The 18045-nt window shown below is 39.4% G+C and overlaps 1 protein-coding gene across 1 annotated transcript in view; it reads left to right on the top strand.

Annotated features, from left to right (window-relative positions):
• The first annotated feature begins 569 nt into the window (after nucleotides 1-569).
• LOC141116339 (uncharacterized) overlaps nucleotides 570-18045 on the top strand; it is a 106947-nt gene continuing 89471 nt past the window's right edge. Inside the window, exon 1 of the mRNA XM_073608598.1 lies at nucleotides 570-860. Coding sequence (XP_073464699.1) covers nucleotides 754-860 — 107 coding nt within the window. The 5' untranslated portion in view covers nucleotides 570-753. The remainder of the gene's footprint in view (nucleotides 861-18045) is intronic.

Here is an 18045-nt window from a genome sequence, read left to right as displayed (position 1 = left end):
TCAACGTCTTACTTCCATTTGTAATTAAGCTTTGAGAAAAAAAAAATGGAAGCTGATTGGTTTCTATGTAGACCTGCACCAGATTTTACACTCTCCAGTTTTAGTAAATCAACCCCAATATGCCAGTGTGAGAATGCAAGGGTATTTGCTACGGAATCTAAATAATTTGTATCATTGCACCAAGGAGAGTTAATACTGTGAATGAAAGTGCAATAAGAATGTTTTCATAGTTTCACAATTCTTAGCGTGTCTTCATAGATTTCACTCTGGTGCAGTGTTAATGCCTGTGAAAAAAGTTAGATAAAACAAATAGAAATAATACTAAACTAAGTGCTAAACATAGAAATACAAAAAAGAAAAATGTAACCATTCGGTTAATACATTTTTTAGTTAATTGACTACTTTTGGAATAACTAGCTCATTATTTGTAGGCAAAAATCCATGCTGTATTGAACTCTTAGTGAATTGACTTCTGTATCTTAAAAGAAACTTTGGTATGTTCTTCTATCAAATTTCTTTTTTTTTTCCTAAAAATCAAAGAACCATTGTTTGGCTTGTTCATTATTAGATGACCTGCTTCAGATACTAAACCTGTTGTCTCAGACCAGCAGTGGAACTGTATACGGCAACATTCCTGAAGTCATTCAACAGGATCAGTGCAGCTTGGTGCTGGTGCATAGGACAGAGGGATCTCTGTATAGACAGAATACAGATATTTTAAAGAAAGAACACAAATAATATATACATAAGCATATGCATAAGATGGACACAATAAAACAGGAAAATTATGCTCTTCTAAATGATGAATCTGACTTGGAAGACTTTTATAAAAGTAATTCTACAGATAATAAGTCTCATGGGTAAGTACACTACTATACTATTGTCTATATAATTGCTTGTATTAATTGAAAATATTGATTTACTATTTAATTGCAAGTTTTATGGTTCATTCTGATTTAATGTTTTTTAGTATTTATATTTTATGAGTAAATAAAATATATGTAATGCTACACTTTTGTAATTTTTCTTTGAACAGTTTTTTAGTAGGTCACTCAGGGCAGACAATGAAAACATATTTATTTATAAATCTGACACAAAAAAAAGATATACATTTATGTACAAAAAGAGTTCCTCAGTTTATGAAAAAGTTATGGTTATCACTTGCTGAAGGTTTACTATTATCTGTGACTTAATAACTTTACAATATCCAAAAGTTAGGTCTATTATATAGTGTCATGAATACAGATTAAAATAGTATATGCTGAAAGTTCTACAAGGTTTTGATGACCTTAGCCTTGGTTCTTTTGCTAGTCAAATCCTTTTTACACTGACCATTAATATTTAATATTTCTCAAAGTACTATAAACCATGCAATGAACACACTCTTATTAAATCAATAGTTTTTTTCAATTTGCCCTTGAAATTAAGGCCTGCTATGTAAGGAAGGACATGCCCCCATATACTTAACAGTAAAATTGTCCATGCTAACTAAGGTTTTTAAGGATTCTTGAATAAAATGTGTACACGAAGACATTTATAAAATAATTAAAAGTGGGCTTTCCATTCTCCACAAAACTAGATATTTAATATAAAGATAAAATAACAGTTAGGCTTTTAGCTTAATTGTTTTACTTTTTTTACCTTTTTTTGTAAAATGTATATTACATCAATGTATAAATTCTAATAATTACTGTGCCACCAAATTAATGAAATGTGAAAGCTGCTAACATTGCAATTAGACAATTGTGTATCGATAAATAAAATTAAAGTGCAGCACTGTGAATGTGCAAAAGAAAAAAAAAGCAAATAAAGTGTCAGTGCAATACTATAGGTATATCAAATGTACAGGGATGATGAGATACACCTGTATAAACATAAAACATATGTGTATATTACATATGTTACATAATAATGTGCAAATGTGCCAATGAGAAAAATCTCAATGTCCACCAATCTTATTCAAAAGTAAATGCACATAATAAAATAGGTCCATGTAAATAGATGTGACTTCTAGGTTGAGGATAATTCAGAGATAATATGAATGTGTACGGTCTGCATCCGTGAGGAGAAACCACCATGGAAAGAGTGCACCATTGACTGTGCAACCACCACCAAATGGGATAATTGGGTACTCTTACCAAATCGTGTGGACCCCCAGCCAGCAGCAGGGAGACAATCAAGCGTAGAAACTGGCAAAGTAGTCACTTCACACGATCCAGCGCAAGGGACCTCTGTTTTCTCCAGTGTCTCCCAAGATAAACAGCAGCACCTCCAACAGCTTTTTTTTCTTTTGCACATTCACAACACTACAGTCTTTTGCTCAAAATCTTTGAATATATTATTAAACTTCAGAGTTAACCTATCATTAAAAATATATATATATATATTAGAGTTTCATCAAAAATGATAGTTGTGTAGTATTGCTATAGCACAAGTAAGCAGAAAATCAGTCAAAGGGGGAATTTTCCAATAGGGACACTATTGTCATGTTTCTAGACAAGAAGTGAAGGGAAATCTCACCAAAGGGATAAACACAGCAAAGACAAAGAAAACTTACAAGTGTTTTTAACTATTACCTACTTTATCTAAAACAAAAAAATAATAACATTTAGCTGAAGATAAATTTTAATATGAAATGGGAATCAGACTACAGGTTAATAACAGAATGTCAAATACTATGCATGATCATTTACTGGCTATGTATTACTGACTATTAACTTATGTTAAAAAAAATAATGAATTCAAAAATCCTTTTTAGATAACCCCCTACCCCATAAAATACAATTTAGGCATTCAGGCTTTAACTGACTCATCATCATTTGATAATTCAGCAAGAAGATTAAAAACAGAAAATGTGGTCTTTTTGGGATGAGTGTATTTGCCTTGTGATAAGCCCCAGTAAAGCTTTGTAACTATTGTTGCCTGCAGGTTCTTAAAGTAATTTTAGAAAAAAGTACTTGATCATTAATCTCCATGCAGGTGGCACTCAATAAACCAAAAGCTGTGAAGTATGAATTTTTAATATTGATTCACAAGATTATTTGACTTTGTTCTTCATGGAAACTGATTTTAGAAATGCACAGGGAAAAAAATCAAAAGCACTTTCTGAAAGAAATTGATTGGAAGAAAAGGTTTTACGTAAAGTGCTTATCAAGTAACTGTCCACTTGATGTGACCACTGTGCAAGCAAATATATGAATAGTATATAATCAAATTTTCTGTGTTTTTGACTGTTTGTTTCCTGTGTTATACTGTCTTTTTGTTTAAATAAAATATATTGTATTACATCTACAGTTGATCTTTATAACTTCCAGTTTTTTTGGCAGAATTATATAAATATTTTAAATGGTTATGTTATGGTACAACCATTCCGATGCTAGTTGTCCTTTTCTAGTACAATTTGGAAAATGAAATTAATCAAAATATAATTAGTTGCCATGAAAAACATTGCAAGCTAGTGTCTAGTGTTTATTGATGAATACAGGTGAGATTTTACACAGTGACTGCAAGTGTTCTATTGCTTCAGTATAGTGTACCATAAAAAGCAATAATTATTATAAACAGTTTTCTAGCTTGCAGTAAATCTCCTAGTTCAATGTTTAACAAAATTCACTCTGGATTTTCTATACATAAATTGAATGGTTTTCTTTTTCACTTATCTCTAATATTTTATTCTATTATCCTTATTTGCGCTTTTTTTTTTTTTTAGCACTAATAGTTAAAGAAGAAATCCAGTCTGGGAAAAAAAATAAAGTCAGCAGCTACAAATACTGTAGCTGCTGACTTTTAATATAAGAACACTTACCTGTCCAGGTATCCAACGATGTCGGCACACCCATACCGATTCATCAGTCGGATTTGGGTGCAGGCGCCGGCATCTTCACTAAGGGAAACCAACAGTGAAGCCTGCCAAATGCGGCAGTGAAACCAACAGTGAAGCCTGCCAAATGCGGCAGTGCCGGGTGCGGACAAGCCAAACTTCCCCTTTTTGCTTTAAAGGGTAAGTTCACCTTTATAGAAAACTCTGTAAAGTGAACTTATACAAGTCCTCCTCCTTGCCCCCTCGGTCCCATTGACCTGGACCTCAGCAATCAGCGATTCTAAGCCCCGGTATATCCACGTCAGGTGTCCGGGGCTTAGAAATCCCCGGAGCTGAATGTCCAAAACGTCCCTCATCAGGGGGGCATTTTGGAGCATTCTAATTGGTCAGCGCTATCACATGGGCGGTGCCAACCAATCAGCACCTGCATAGCCTGTCCTGTCAGCTATGGAGAAGACGCAAGGAAGGAGAGAGGATTTCTAAGCCCTAGGCTCCTGACGCGGATATACCGGGGCTTAGAGCAGAAGATTGCAGCGGTCCGGGGGGCAAGGAGGGGGACCTGTGTAAGTTCACCTTACAGATTTTTATGTAAAGGTGAAATTACACTTTAAACCTAGGGATCTCAACAGTGTGCATTCAGGGGGGGGCGTGGACTCCAAGATGGACGCTTAGCCCAGGAGCTCCGCTCGCCTACCGGAGATAATCCGCAGCCATCAGAGCCCACTGGCGACATCCACGGCTCCACACACCGCCATCCAGTCGGCAAATCCCCGCGGATCGTAACGAAGATGTCCAGAAACCGCAAAAACCCACAGCAGCCATGGAAGCTGGACATCTTCTTCGGTACAGCCTAGCGCAGGCTACAAAAAAGTGGTGGCAGTGCCCGGGATACACAGCAGGAACGAAGGCCCGGAGAGCAACTCGGCGGCCACGGGATGCCATCCAGTACAACCCGCCCAACTACACAGCTCAGCGAATCCTCCTCTGATTCATCCAGCCCTACAACAAGAAGCCCAGCCAAATCCAAGCCGAGGAGGGACTCCCCGCCCAGGCCGCAGACCGATCTGACTATGGAGGTAAGCGGGCCCCATCCTGCCTCCACAAGCCAGTATACACAGGGAGGGGACCCCATAGCAGACTTTCCCACAGCAGACAGGCCAGTGTCAGACACGATGTTAAAGGACATGCTGTTGTCCTTGAGATCCTCACTACAGGCGGATATGTTCAGGGGGATAAATGAATGCCAGAGGGAAGTTCAAGCCCTAGGCCACAGAGTAAACCAGGTGGAATCTAAAATGGAAGAATATACTTCTTCATACAATTTCATGGTGGAGGCGCACACAGCACAGGGGGAAGACATAGCATGGATAAAAGATAAAATGGCAGACATTGAGGAAAGATCCAAGAGGAAAAACCTCAAACTAAGGGGCGTACCAGAATCTATCCCCCTAACCAGCTCCTGCAATTTGCCCAGACCCTGTTAAACACCTTAATGCCATGTGCAACAGCTCAGGATCTCCTCATGGATAGGATTCACAGGGTTCCCAAACCAACATTCCTCCCTGATGAAACTCCCAGAGATGTATTACTGAGAGCACACTTTTATCACATCAAGGATCAAATATTACAAGCCTCGCATAAGCCAGAAAACATCCCTCAGCAATATGCCAACATCAGACTGCTCCCTGATCTATGCAGACATACACTACAACGCCGTCGCAATCTGCTGACAATCACCAAAGCACTGAGGAATCAAAATATCCTCCACAAATGGAAATACCCTGCAACCCTATCCATTACCCACAATGGGGCCACCATCTCAGTGTCCAAGCTGGAGGAAGGGCTTGGAGCCCTACGTCAATGGGACATTATTCCTGATCAAACCATTCCACAACCACCTTCCACAAGCTGCAACCCATGCACAAGAATGGCAGGTAGTATCCCACAAGCGTTCCTCTAAGAAAATAAACGGTGGGCATTCCTAAATATGATCCACAGTCATACTCAAATATCTCTGGGGTTGAGATATCACAATTTGATTCTCTTTTACACCCCTAACCTTCCAGTAGCAGCTATGACTGCACGAGGATCAGTTTATGGATCCATTTTTTATGTTAACCCAGTTGACTTTTATTGTTTTTTTTTGTTCTTCCTATTGTTTATTGAATATACGCAGCCTCATCCGCAGCAACATGTACTCCATCGCTGAAGAAGATAAGCTCCAGATGCCCTGCTCACATGACACGGCAGTAACTCAGAGAAAACCCTGCTGGAACAGTAAGTTCCTGCAAAACACAACCATATGAACTCTCTCATCTCTACAATGACAATCACATTTCTATCACCTAATGCCCAAGGTCTAAACCACCCGGCAAAGCGATTCTGCCTGTGGAAAGAAGCCTGTAAACAAGGGGCGGACATTCTGTGCGTACAGGAAACACATTTCCAACTTAATAACACCCCGCAATGTTTGCATAAGGATTACCCAATTATATATATGGCCTGCACACCCGACAGCAAAAGAGGAGGCATTCTATTGGCCATCAAAAACTCTCTTTCTTTCCAACTCAAAGACGTTGCTCTCCATGAGGGAGGTAGATATATAATTGTCACGGGAGACATTAACTCCAAACCTTACACAATTGTTACGTTGTATGCTCCAAACTCACACCAAATCTGTTTTATAAAAAAGGTTCTCACCAAAGCCAATGCCATGAAACATGGCAATCTCCTGATATGCGGAGACTTTAACGTAAACCTTGATCCATCAGTGGACACTTCCTCAGGTAAACTTAAAGGCATCCTGTCCCTTCAGCCTCTGCTCCACAACGAGGAACTGTTCGATGCGTGGAGATGCCTTCACGCCGACGAAAAAGACTATACCTTTTTCTCAAACAGACATGGCTCTTATTCACTTAATGGATAAATGGCTCTTACAAAACATTGAATCGACGAAAATACATGAAATTACATGGTCGGACCATGCTGTCATATCTATGTCTGTTGCAAAAAAGGCAGCCTCCTCTTCACCCCCTATCTGGTGCTGTAATACATGACTTCTCCAAGAACCACACTTTCAAAAGTCTCTATCTCAGCATCTTAACAATTACTTTTCAGAAAATACAGAATCAGTCACAGATCCATATGTTTTATAGAATGCACACAAGGCCTTCATGAGAGGCATTCTAATACAAATGGGAGCTAAAGAAAAGAAGAGACAGGCCCAAAAGTTTAATAAGACTCTCTCAGACATACGTAACATAGAATCCCAAAACAAAATATCACCATCAGTGCCCTTAACTAATAAACTGACTGCCCTCAGGGAAAAACTCAGAGAACTACTGACACAACAATATGATAGGCATCTCAGGCATTTAAAACTAAACTACTATGCCAATGCCAACAGAGCAGGTAAATACTTTGCAAATAGACTTAAAGCAGTTTGCACCAAAACTAGAATAGCATACTTAACCACTTTAGCCCCGGACCATTATGCTGCCTAAGGACCAGAGGACTTTTTCCAATTTGGCACTGCGTCGCTGTAACTGCTAATTGCGCGGTCATGCAATGCTGTACCCAAACGAAATTTGCATCCTTTTCTTCCCACAAATAGAGCTTTCTTTTGATGGTATTTGATCACCTCTGCGGTTTTTATTTTTTGCGCTATAAACGGAAAAAGACTGAAAATTTTGAAAAAAAATGATATTTTCTACTTTTTGTTATAAAAAAAATCCAATAAACTCAATTTTAGTCATACATTTAGGCCAAAATGTATTCGGCCACATGTCTTTGGTAAAAAAAATGTCAATAAGCGTATATTTATTGGTTTGCCCAAAAGTTATAGCGTCTACAAACTAGGGTACATTTTCTGGAATTTACACAGCTTTTAGTTTATGACTGCCTATGTCATTTCTTGAGGTGCTAAAATGGCAGGACAGTACAAAACCCCCCAAATGACCCCATTTTGGAAAGTAGACACCCCAAGGAAATTGCTGAGAGGCATGTTGAACCCATTGAATATTTATTTTTTGTCCCAAGTGATTGAATAATGACAAAAAAAAAAATTTACAAAAAGTTGTCACTAAATGATATATTGCTCACACAGGCCATGAGCCTATGTGGAATTGCACCCCAAAATACATTCAGCTGCTTCTCCTGAGTACGGGGATACCACATGTGTGGGACTTTTTGGGAGCCTAGTCGCGTACGGGGCCCCGAAAGCCAATCACTGCCTTCAGGATTTCTAAGGGCGTAAATTTTTGATTTCACTCCTCACTACCTATCACAGTTTTGAAGGCCATAAAATGCCCAGATGGCACAAAACCCCCCCAAATGACCCCATTTTGGAAAGTAGACACCCCAAACTATTTGCTGAGAGGCATGTTGAGTCCATGGAATATTTTATATTTTGACACAAGTTGCGGGAAAGTGACACATTTTTTTTTTGCACAAAGTTGTCACTAAATGATATATTGCTCACACAGGCCATGGGCATATGTGGAATTGCACCCCAAAATACATTTATCTGCTTCTCCTGAGTATAGGGATACCACATGTGTGGGACTGTTTGGGAGCCTAGCCGCATACGGGGCCCCGAAAACCAATCACCGCCTTCAGGATTTCTAAGGGTGTAAATTTTTGATTTCACTCTTCACTGCCTATCACACTCTTCACTGCCTATCACAGTTTCGGAGGCCATGGAATGCCCAGGTGGCACAAAACCCCCCCAAATGACCCCATTTTGGAAAGTAGACACCCCAAGCTATTTGCTGAGAGGCATGGTGAGTATTTTGCAGCTCTCATTTGTTTTTGAAAATGAAGAAAGACAAGAAAAAACATTTTTTTTTCTTTTTTCAATTTTCAAAACTTTGTGACAAAAAGAGAGGTCTGCAAAATACTCACTATACCTCTCAGCAAATAGCTTGGGGTGTCTACTTTCCAAAATGAGGTCATTTGGGGGGGGGGTGCCACCTGGGCATTTCATGGCCTCCGAAACTGTGATAGGCAGTGAAGAGTGAAATCAAAAATTTACGCCCTTAGAAAGCCTGAAGGCGGTGCTTGGTTTTCGGGGTCCCGTACGCGGCTAGGCTCCCAAAAAGTCTCACACATGTGGTATCTCCATACTCAGGAGAAGCAACAGAATGTATTTTGGGGTGTAATTTCACATATTCCCATGGCATGTTTGAGCAATATATCATTTAGTGACAACTTTGTGCAAAAAAAAAAAAAATGTGTCTCTTTCCCGCAACTTGTGTCACAATATAAAATATTCCATGGTTTCGACATGACTCTCAGCAAATAGCTTGGGGTGTCTACTTTCCAAAATGGGGTCATTTGGGGGGGTTTTGAACTGTCCTGGCATTTTATGCACAACATTTAGAAGCTTATGTCACACATCACCCAATCTTCTAACCACTTGAAGACAAAGCCCTTTCTGACACTTTTTGTTTACATGAAAAAATTATTTTTTTTGCAAGAAAATTACTTTGAACCCCCAAACATTATATATTTTTTTAAAGCAAATGCCCTACAGATTAAAACGCTACCAAAAAAACTGTTAGCGATCGCAGGGATCAGGCCTGATTCTGCGAACGCTGCAGTTATGCGTTTAGTGTTTTGTAAGTGACAGTGATCGATTGATACTGCACTTGGGTGGGCTGGGCTGGGCTGGGCCGGGCAGAGGGGCAAAACGCAGGTGCTAGCAGGTATCTGGGCTGATTCCGCTAACACTGCGTTTTTGGGAACCCTAAACTGCTGGGGACGCTAGTATAGATCTGATCGGATCAAATATTGATCCGATCAGATACTATACCACTAAGGGAGGTGTACGGTGCGTGCGTGGGTGTTAGCGGTACTGGCGCTAACCTGATGCTGCCTGAGGCTGGTGCTTGCCAGTTCACCAAAATGCTATCAAAAAAACTGTTAGCGATCGCAGGGATCAGGCCTGACTCTGTGAACGCTGCAGTTATGCGTTTAGTGTTTTGTAAGTGACAGTGATCGATCGATACTGCACTTGGGTGGGCTTGGCTGGACCGGGCGGAGGGGCAAAACGCAGGTACTAGCAGGTATCTGGGCTGATCCCGCTAACACTGCGTTTTTGGGAACCCTAAACTGCTGGGGACGCTAGTATAGATCTGATCGGATCAGATTTGATCCGTACAGATACTATACCACTAAGGGAGGCGTATGCTGCGTGTGTTGGTGTTAGCGGTACTGGTGCTAATCTGACGCTGCCTGGGGCGATGCATATCACCGCCGGGCGATCAGGGGGCTAAACCTTTATTAGGTAATAAACGGCGGGTGCCCTGACACTATAAAAAATAAACAAACTAACCAGCGTCACCCGTAACACTTATACGGTGATCAGTGGTGAAAGGGTTAACTAGGGGGCAATCAAGGGTTTAAAACATTTATTAGGTAGTATATGGGGGTCCCTGTCGCTATAAAACGCTGACGGCGAACCTAAATATTTACGTCCCTAACTAGCGTCACCAGCAACACTAATACAGCGATCAGAAAAATGATTGCTTAGCGACACTGGCGACAGGGGGTGATCAAGGGGTTAAAACTTTATTAGGGGGGGTTAGGGGGGTACCCTAGACCTAAAGGGGATAACAGTAACTGCCCTAACACAGTAACTGTCACAAACTGACACCATGCAGTAATCAGAAAAAAAAAAAAAAAACTGCTTGGTGTCAGTGTGACGGGGGGGAGGGGTGATTGGGGGGTGATCGGGGGGGGATTGGGGGTGTTTTGTGTGCCTGGCATGTTCTACTGACTGTGTGTGTGTTTCTGCACTCACATTGATGTCTTCTCTCCTCGGCGCCGGAACGGAAAATACTGAGCCGAGGCGAGATGACATCATTTCCTTTGCTGCTGTTTAGCATACAGCAGCAAAGGAATGTTCTGATTGGCCGGCGGCGATCGTGAGGGGGGGCCACGAATGGATGGCCTCCCCCTCACCTCCGATCGCCGGGGACAAAAGAGGACCGCCTCGGGCACCGGGGGGTCCGATCGGACCCCCCACCCGCGGGAGGCAGATCACGTATATGTACATGATTCTGCCTGCCCGTGCCGCCTTGCCGACGTAAATCGGCGTGAGGCGGTCCTTAAGTGGTTAAAGCACCCCACCTCCACACACAAAGTTGTCAACCCCCAAGATATAGCAAGCCAATTCGCCGAATACTACAGTTCATTATACAACCTACATACTGACCCTAACACGCCTCAACCAACGGCAGACAAAATACAAACGTTCCTACAGAGGATAAACCTCCCATCTCTCTCAGAACATCACCTAGATGTATTAAACGCCCCAATCACAGCACAAGAGATAGAAAAAATTATACATTCTCTGCCAAATGGGAAATCACCCGACCCAATGGATTCTCCAATGAATACTTTAAAACTTTTAAAACAATACTCTCACCTCACATGTCCAAAGTCTTTACTAAAGCCACAAATTCCTCAACCCTACCCCAAGAGACGTTGAGAGCACACATAGTGATGCTACCGAAACCGGGTAAAGACCCCAACACACTGGCCAATTTTAGGCCCATATCTCTTCTCAACTCAGATACCAAGGTCTATGCAAAATTACTGGTCAGGAGACTAAAGAATATCATACCTACAATCATCCAACACGACCAGATGGGTTTTGTGAAGGGGAGACAAACCTCTGATGCAACTAGGAGAATTATTAATGTGATACATCATGCTGAACGGACTCGAACGCCTTCTCTGTTGCTATCTATTGACACAGAGAAGGCATTCGACAGAGTCCATTGGACATATAAGGAAATGGTTTTAACCAAGCTTGGTTTCAAAGGATCCATATTGAAGCAATTAATGCCCTCTATTCTTGCCCATCTGCACAGGTGTACTCCGCAGGTTTTTTATCCACACCCTTCAACATCTGTAATGGAACCAGACAAGGCTGTCCCCTATCTCTGACCATTTTTCATCTAGTGATTGAACCTCTAGCCGAAGCTATCAGAACTCATTCCTTGATTACGGGCTTCCAGTTTGGCTTTGCGGATGATGTAATTCTGCTCCTGACCAATCCGCTCACATCCCTAAAGGAGGCACACACAATCCTCACTACCTTTGGGAATATCTCAGATTACAAGGTTAATTTCACTAAATCACTAATACTGGCCTTGGGAGTACATCCCCAAACACAAGCTACTCTACAAGCGCAATTACCCTATACATGGAGCGCAGGAGGCATCACTTACTTAGGAATCGCGCTTACAAACAAATAATCCACACTTGCTAAAGCTAACATGTCCCCACTGATAGCCAGACTGGAAGCTCAGCTCAGGGATATATCTAAAAAGGAAATAGCATGGCTAGGTAGGATAAATGCCTACAAAATGCTGATATTACCACAAATATTGTATGTGTCCCGCACCCTGACATTTCACATCCCTCACCATTACCTCAAGAGTATATCAAATCTTAGTTGGAGGTACATTTGAGATGGGAAAAAAGCCAGATGTTCACGAAACAATTTAACCTCTCACAGAAAGGCAGGCGGGCGTGGGATTGATGGACATTTTTGATTACCTCTGAGCGGTTCGCTTAGATCAGATCAAATATTGGTCACAAGAGGCTACCATGCCATTATGGGTAGACATCGAAAAAGTTATATCACCAACAAAAGACCTAACACTACTACTTATGGGCAACAGATGGGCACCATGGGACACAACCATACTGTCACCTCCAATGCAGACTTCACTGAAGGCATGGAGATTCCTCCTAGGACAAAACCATCAGGATACACAAAAGACAAACTATGAACTACCCTTGACCCTGCTGGAATCTAAAATACCACTGATTGATGTCAAAGACCTGACTGACCAGGGCATTACATACATATCAGACCTATATGAGGGAACACAATACAAATCTGCGAACCAAATTATGACACAATACCACCTTATGAGTGACAAACTATTCACATGCCTGAGACACACATTTTTTTAAATTACAAACTCCTCCAAACATAACCCTTCCGGGCAAAGTGTGGCAATTCTACTCCACAGCCAAACAAGACATGAAGGGAATATCCTTCTTTTATAACATAATACAAGATAAATTAACGTTCTCAAAAACTGTAGCAATGAAAAAATGGGAAGTAGACCTGGGTACCACCTTCTCCGATGAACAATGGAGACACTCCTTTAAAGAAACACAAAAAGCCTCTCATTGTGTCCAACATTGAGAACTAATAATTAAAATAGCAAATAGATGGCATTACACCCCATATAGAATAGCTACCTACTTTCCAGGAGCGTCACCGAAATGCTGGAGAGAATGTGGCCACATAGGAAACCTTTTACATATGTTCTGGCAATGCCCAAGTATAACAAACCTTTGGAACCAGGTTTTCCAATTAATTTCCTCCCTAACAGGAATACATACAAAACCAGACCCAGCTCTAGCACTTCTACACTTAAACGTAGACAAATTCCAGAACACCTTCAGAATAGTCATAACTCACATACTCCCAGAGACACGCTTACTGATCTTGGGCAACTGGAATTCCAGCAAAGCTATAAACATATCTGACATCGTTACAGCGGTACATAGAAACTACACCTTTGAACGTCTCATAGCTATTACTTGTGATTCTATGAACTGTAAAATGTTTGACAACTGTTGGTCTATTTGGCCTAAATGCTATGGACATATTGTTATGATTCTCTCTGTTTATGAAGTTTTTTATACATACAGACAATGCAAATGTAAGGATATATATCGAACGATGCGTATTCCAATTTACCCTTTGTATTTGTTTACTTTTGAAAATAACCAATAAACAACATTTAAAAAAAAAACAAAAAAAACAGTGTGCATTCAGCTGACTAGTTGTTCAAACTTATAGAACAATTATAAAAACAAACATTAATGTTATCTGTTCTTTAAAAACTTCACAACTATTTTGAACTTCTAATGATATATTATTATTGTAGTTTTTGATGCATTACCCAAATGCTAATTTTTTTGTTAAACAGTGATAGCAATATTTTTGTGATTAAAAAAAATAAAGGCAAGCAAAGTAAAGGCAGATCCCATAGCAGACATTAAACATTTGTTATAATTGTGTAAGTCACTTTGGAATGACAACTGTCATCTAATTGGATTGAGAAAATCATATGTTTTCCAGCCTTAGATTTTTAGTTGTGTTTGATTAAATATTCTAAGCACTTTTTTACTTAACTCAAACCTACAATCATACCTAAGATATATAATGTATAACCCAAATGAAATAGGTCCACCTTAGTTTACTTAAGGTCTTAACAATGCCCACAGTTGCATATGAAATTACCTTTTTTTCAGCTGTTACATGAAATATGTACTTTAAGCCAACTGATTGTATTGGCCTAGAATAGGCCATTCTTGTTACAAGTCTGTAAACCTATATAATGTATTTGTAAATATTGATAACAATGCTATAAACATAAACAATAATTTACAAAGCCATCCACAACTCTGCCCCCAGCTACATCACTAACCTAGTCTCAAAATACCAACCAAGCCGCTCTCTTCATTCCTCCCAAGACCTCATGCTCTCTAGCTCCCTTGTCACCTCCTCACATGCTCGCCTACAGGATTTCTCCAGAGCTTCTCCCATCCTTTGGAACTCCCTACCCCAAACTGTCCGGCTGTACCCTAATCTATCCATCTTTAAACGATCCCTGAAAAATCTTTTCTTTAAAGAAGCTTATACTGCTTCTAACTAATACACTGTTTTACTTTGTCCATCAGCTCATCCCCCACAGCTATTACCTTTTCTAGATTGTAAGCTCTAGCGAGCAGGGCCCTCTGATTGCTTTTGTACCAAATTGTAATGTAATTGTAATGTCTGCCTTCATTTTGTTAAGCGCTGCACAAACTGTTGGCGCTATATAAATCCTGTATAGTTATAATAGACATAAGATGTTAATAGTAGTAAACGCTAATTTAAAATTTGCATCAGGTACCCGGGTAATGTAGTTAAATCTGGCTTTTCATAATATATTAACTGTGGTCCAGAAATCTGCCTTTGTTCTTACCACCGCATCAGCAGACTGGATTTGTCCACAGATTAAAAAGTTTTGAGGATGTAGAACTAATTTGTCTCTGATTATTATACAATAAAAACCCTCTATTAATCATTTCACAAGTCTCCATTTTCCCTAAGCTGAATTCATGCTGCATTATTTTCTTCTATTTTTTTCATGAGCACACATTTCAGTAAAATTTCCTTCTCATTGGATTTGACTTTTGCTGACATTTACAGAACATAATCTATTTTTATATCCAGACTGATTAGCAAATAAAGTAATCCAGGCTATTATGCATATTGTCTTAGCGCATTTCATTATCATAACGTCTGCTTCAGCTGCAGAGAAGACATGCAATCCACATCATTGTTTTACATTTTTATTTAATGGCACCATTCAACATTCTTGTGACCTCTCATTGCATAGTGTATAAAATACAAAAATATTTTACTTTGAAGTTCAACCAATTGGATTTTTATGCATTCCATAGACCAAAGACTTCCTGCTATGGGAGATCATTATTTAACTCCACAGTGTATGGTATGGATAGTAAAGAACACAAGATTTATTTTTTTTACCAAGAAGAGGTTTAAGGTGTTGAGAACAAAAATCTATAACTTTCATGTATAACTATTTAAAATAATTATTTAAATATACTGTGCATGTAAAAGAGATCAACCTGATGAAAATAATCTTATTAATGCATGTTAAAAAAATAACGAAACCTCCAACAAAATGAATATATTACCATTCCATAAATGTAGTCACTGCAATAATTTCCTTTTTTTTTCAGGCTAAATACTGTATATTTTCTGAAATGTACCTGTTGATCCTAAGAGGTAGTGTATATAGTCCAAATCAGAAAAACAGTTTAGGATAACAATGCTGCTCCTCTCTCTCTCTCTTTCTCTCTCTCTCTCTCTCTCTCTCTCTCTCTCTCTCTCTCTCTCTCTCTCTCTCTCTCTCTCTCTCTCTCTCTCTCTATATATATATATATATATATATATTGTAATGAGTTTATGTTGTCACTCTAGTACAGGAAGTGTATCACTGGCAGGATCACCCAGTAAAAATAAAGGAAAAATATGACTGAAAAAAGAAAACGAATAGAGTCACCACATCTAAGGGTTGATAAGCTGCAATGGTAACTTTTTTGGGGTTGATTTACTAAAGGCAAATAGATTGTGCACTTTCCAATTGCAGTTGCACCCATAGCAAATGTGGTGAAGCTTTACTTCATTGCAGCATATGTATTCATATAAAAGAAAAAAGGTGACTGGAATGCCAATCAAAGGGAAGCTGCACATGTGGTGTATCATAAACAACTAAGTTCAATTAGGTAAATACAATATATCTTTATAATAGTAAAATATTGAATTAAAATAGTATCAAAAACCACACACATATGTAAATACCCTTCTACCAATAAAAAAGACAACATTGTCTTTTTTTATTGGTAGTCTTTTTGGGTTGTTCCCAGAAAAGTAATAGAGGGGAAATTTTCAAATGGGGACACTAGTTCTGGTGGCCTGGGGGTCCCGAAGGGATTCCCTTAACCTCCCTGGCGGTCTGATTATGTCTGTTTTTTAAATGTCAAAGCGGGACATTGTTTTGCATGGAAATTTGTTGTTTCATATTGTAGGCCTGTAATTCTTAGGAATAACTCACTTAAATCTGTCCAAATAAGAGTCTAGTAGACATCCCAGGTATGATAAAGTTTGAAACCCAAAATCATAAATTATAATAAAATAAATAATTATAAATAATTATAAAAATAATAGTATAATAATAATAAATTTTATTCAACAATGTAATCAAACCAAAAACACTGAACTTTGTCCAAACAAGGGTGCAATATTACTAGTCACTGTAATACTAGACACTGCATATTGTTTTTTTAAACATCCCGGATATGAACAATTTTGAAACATGGGACTGAACAAAGTCCGACGTCACAATCAGGAGAATGGAGCTTGGTTTCCTTTCTGATTTTCTTTCCACTATCATCTCGCTTTGAGTAACAAACCATGCACATCCTTGTAGGTGCTGACGTTTTCTCGGTTGGTGGGATGTAGTCCATGAAGTGACGACCAGTCAGGTGTTCCGGACTGACAACGCCAACAGCACGACATCCAGCTCTATTCACAGCCATTGATGGTGTTTGGTGGTTCACAAAGATACGTTCGGCAACTTTCCAAATGAAGTCAGAATGAAACACAGGCTTTTTACTTTTTTTTTTTTTAGACATTCCACAAGCGTTGCTCAAGAAGATCTTCTTGTAGTACTTCTTTTGCTGTTTCTTCATTGCTGGGTAGAATGTCATTGCTTGATTGGCTCTGTTGACACCTCCCATGGTGTTATTGTAGTCTATCACTACTTGTGGCTTCATGATTTCTTTCCCACCTTTCGTGTGTACCATAACAGCGGAGGTATTATGGACTGTACTCATTAGGCACACATCTTTCTTGTTCAGTCATCGCAGTGCCATCATTTTGCCTTTCTGCCAGGCAACCATTTCTCCAGTCTTCAGTTTCTTATTGCCAAACATTGGCTGCATGTCACGCCGAGTAGCCCTAACGGTTCCATAGGCATCTGTTTTCAGGAGACGTATAAAAGTTGTTGGTTGTTATGCAATAGCCCTGATTTAGCAATGGCTTAATGAGTGAAAGAACTGAAAATGTTGCCATTCCATAGTTGCTAAATTTTGGATTGAGTTTTGTTCCTTTTCCAGTGTGTATGACTGAATTCCAAATGTAGCTAGTTGAAGATTTGCATAGCATTTAGGATTTTACGCCAAATTGTGCTATCTTTGATGCAATGTATTGTACCCAGCTGAGCCTTCCCTTGTAGGCCATTAGACTTTCATCTATGATGATATTTCTTTCTGGCACATAGCTCAGTTGGAAAGTCTTTAGAATCATTTGAGATACTTCCCAAATTTGCTTTAGTTTTGGTGCAGGATGAGTAGTTTCATCAAATTCTTTGTTTTCTAAATGTATGTATCTAAATGACAAAGCACTAGGGACAAAACTGAGGTGAAATGGTTTGATGCAGTAATGTAATCTACAGATTACAATGTATTGTGTGTGTGTTATGTTTTGAACTTTTTTTAATTTCCCGCCGGCTCCACTCCCATGCATCGCACTGCTTGCATGGAAAGAAACCCGTGAG

Source organism: Aquarana catesbeiana, linkage group LG01 (assembly GCF_042186555.1).
Source record: "Aquarana catesbeiana isolate 2022-GZ linkage group LG01, ASM4218655v1, whole genome shotgun sequence".
Classification (NCBI taxonomy): Eukaryota; Metazoa; Chordata; class Amphibia; order Anura; family Ranidae; genus Aquarana; species Aquarana catesbeiana.
This window is presented reverse-complemented; position numbering and strand designations above follow the sequence as displayed.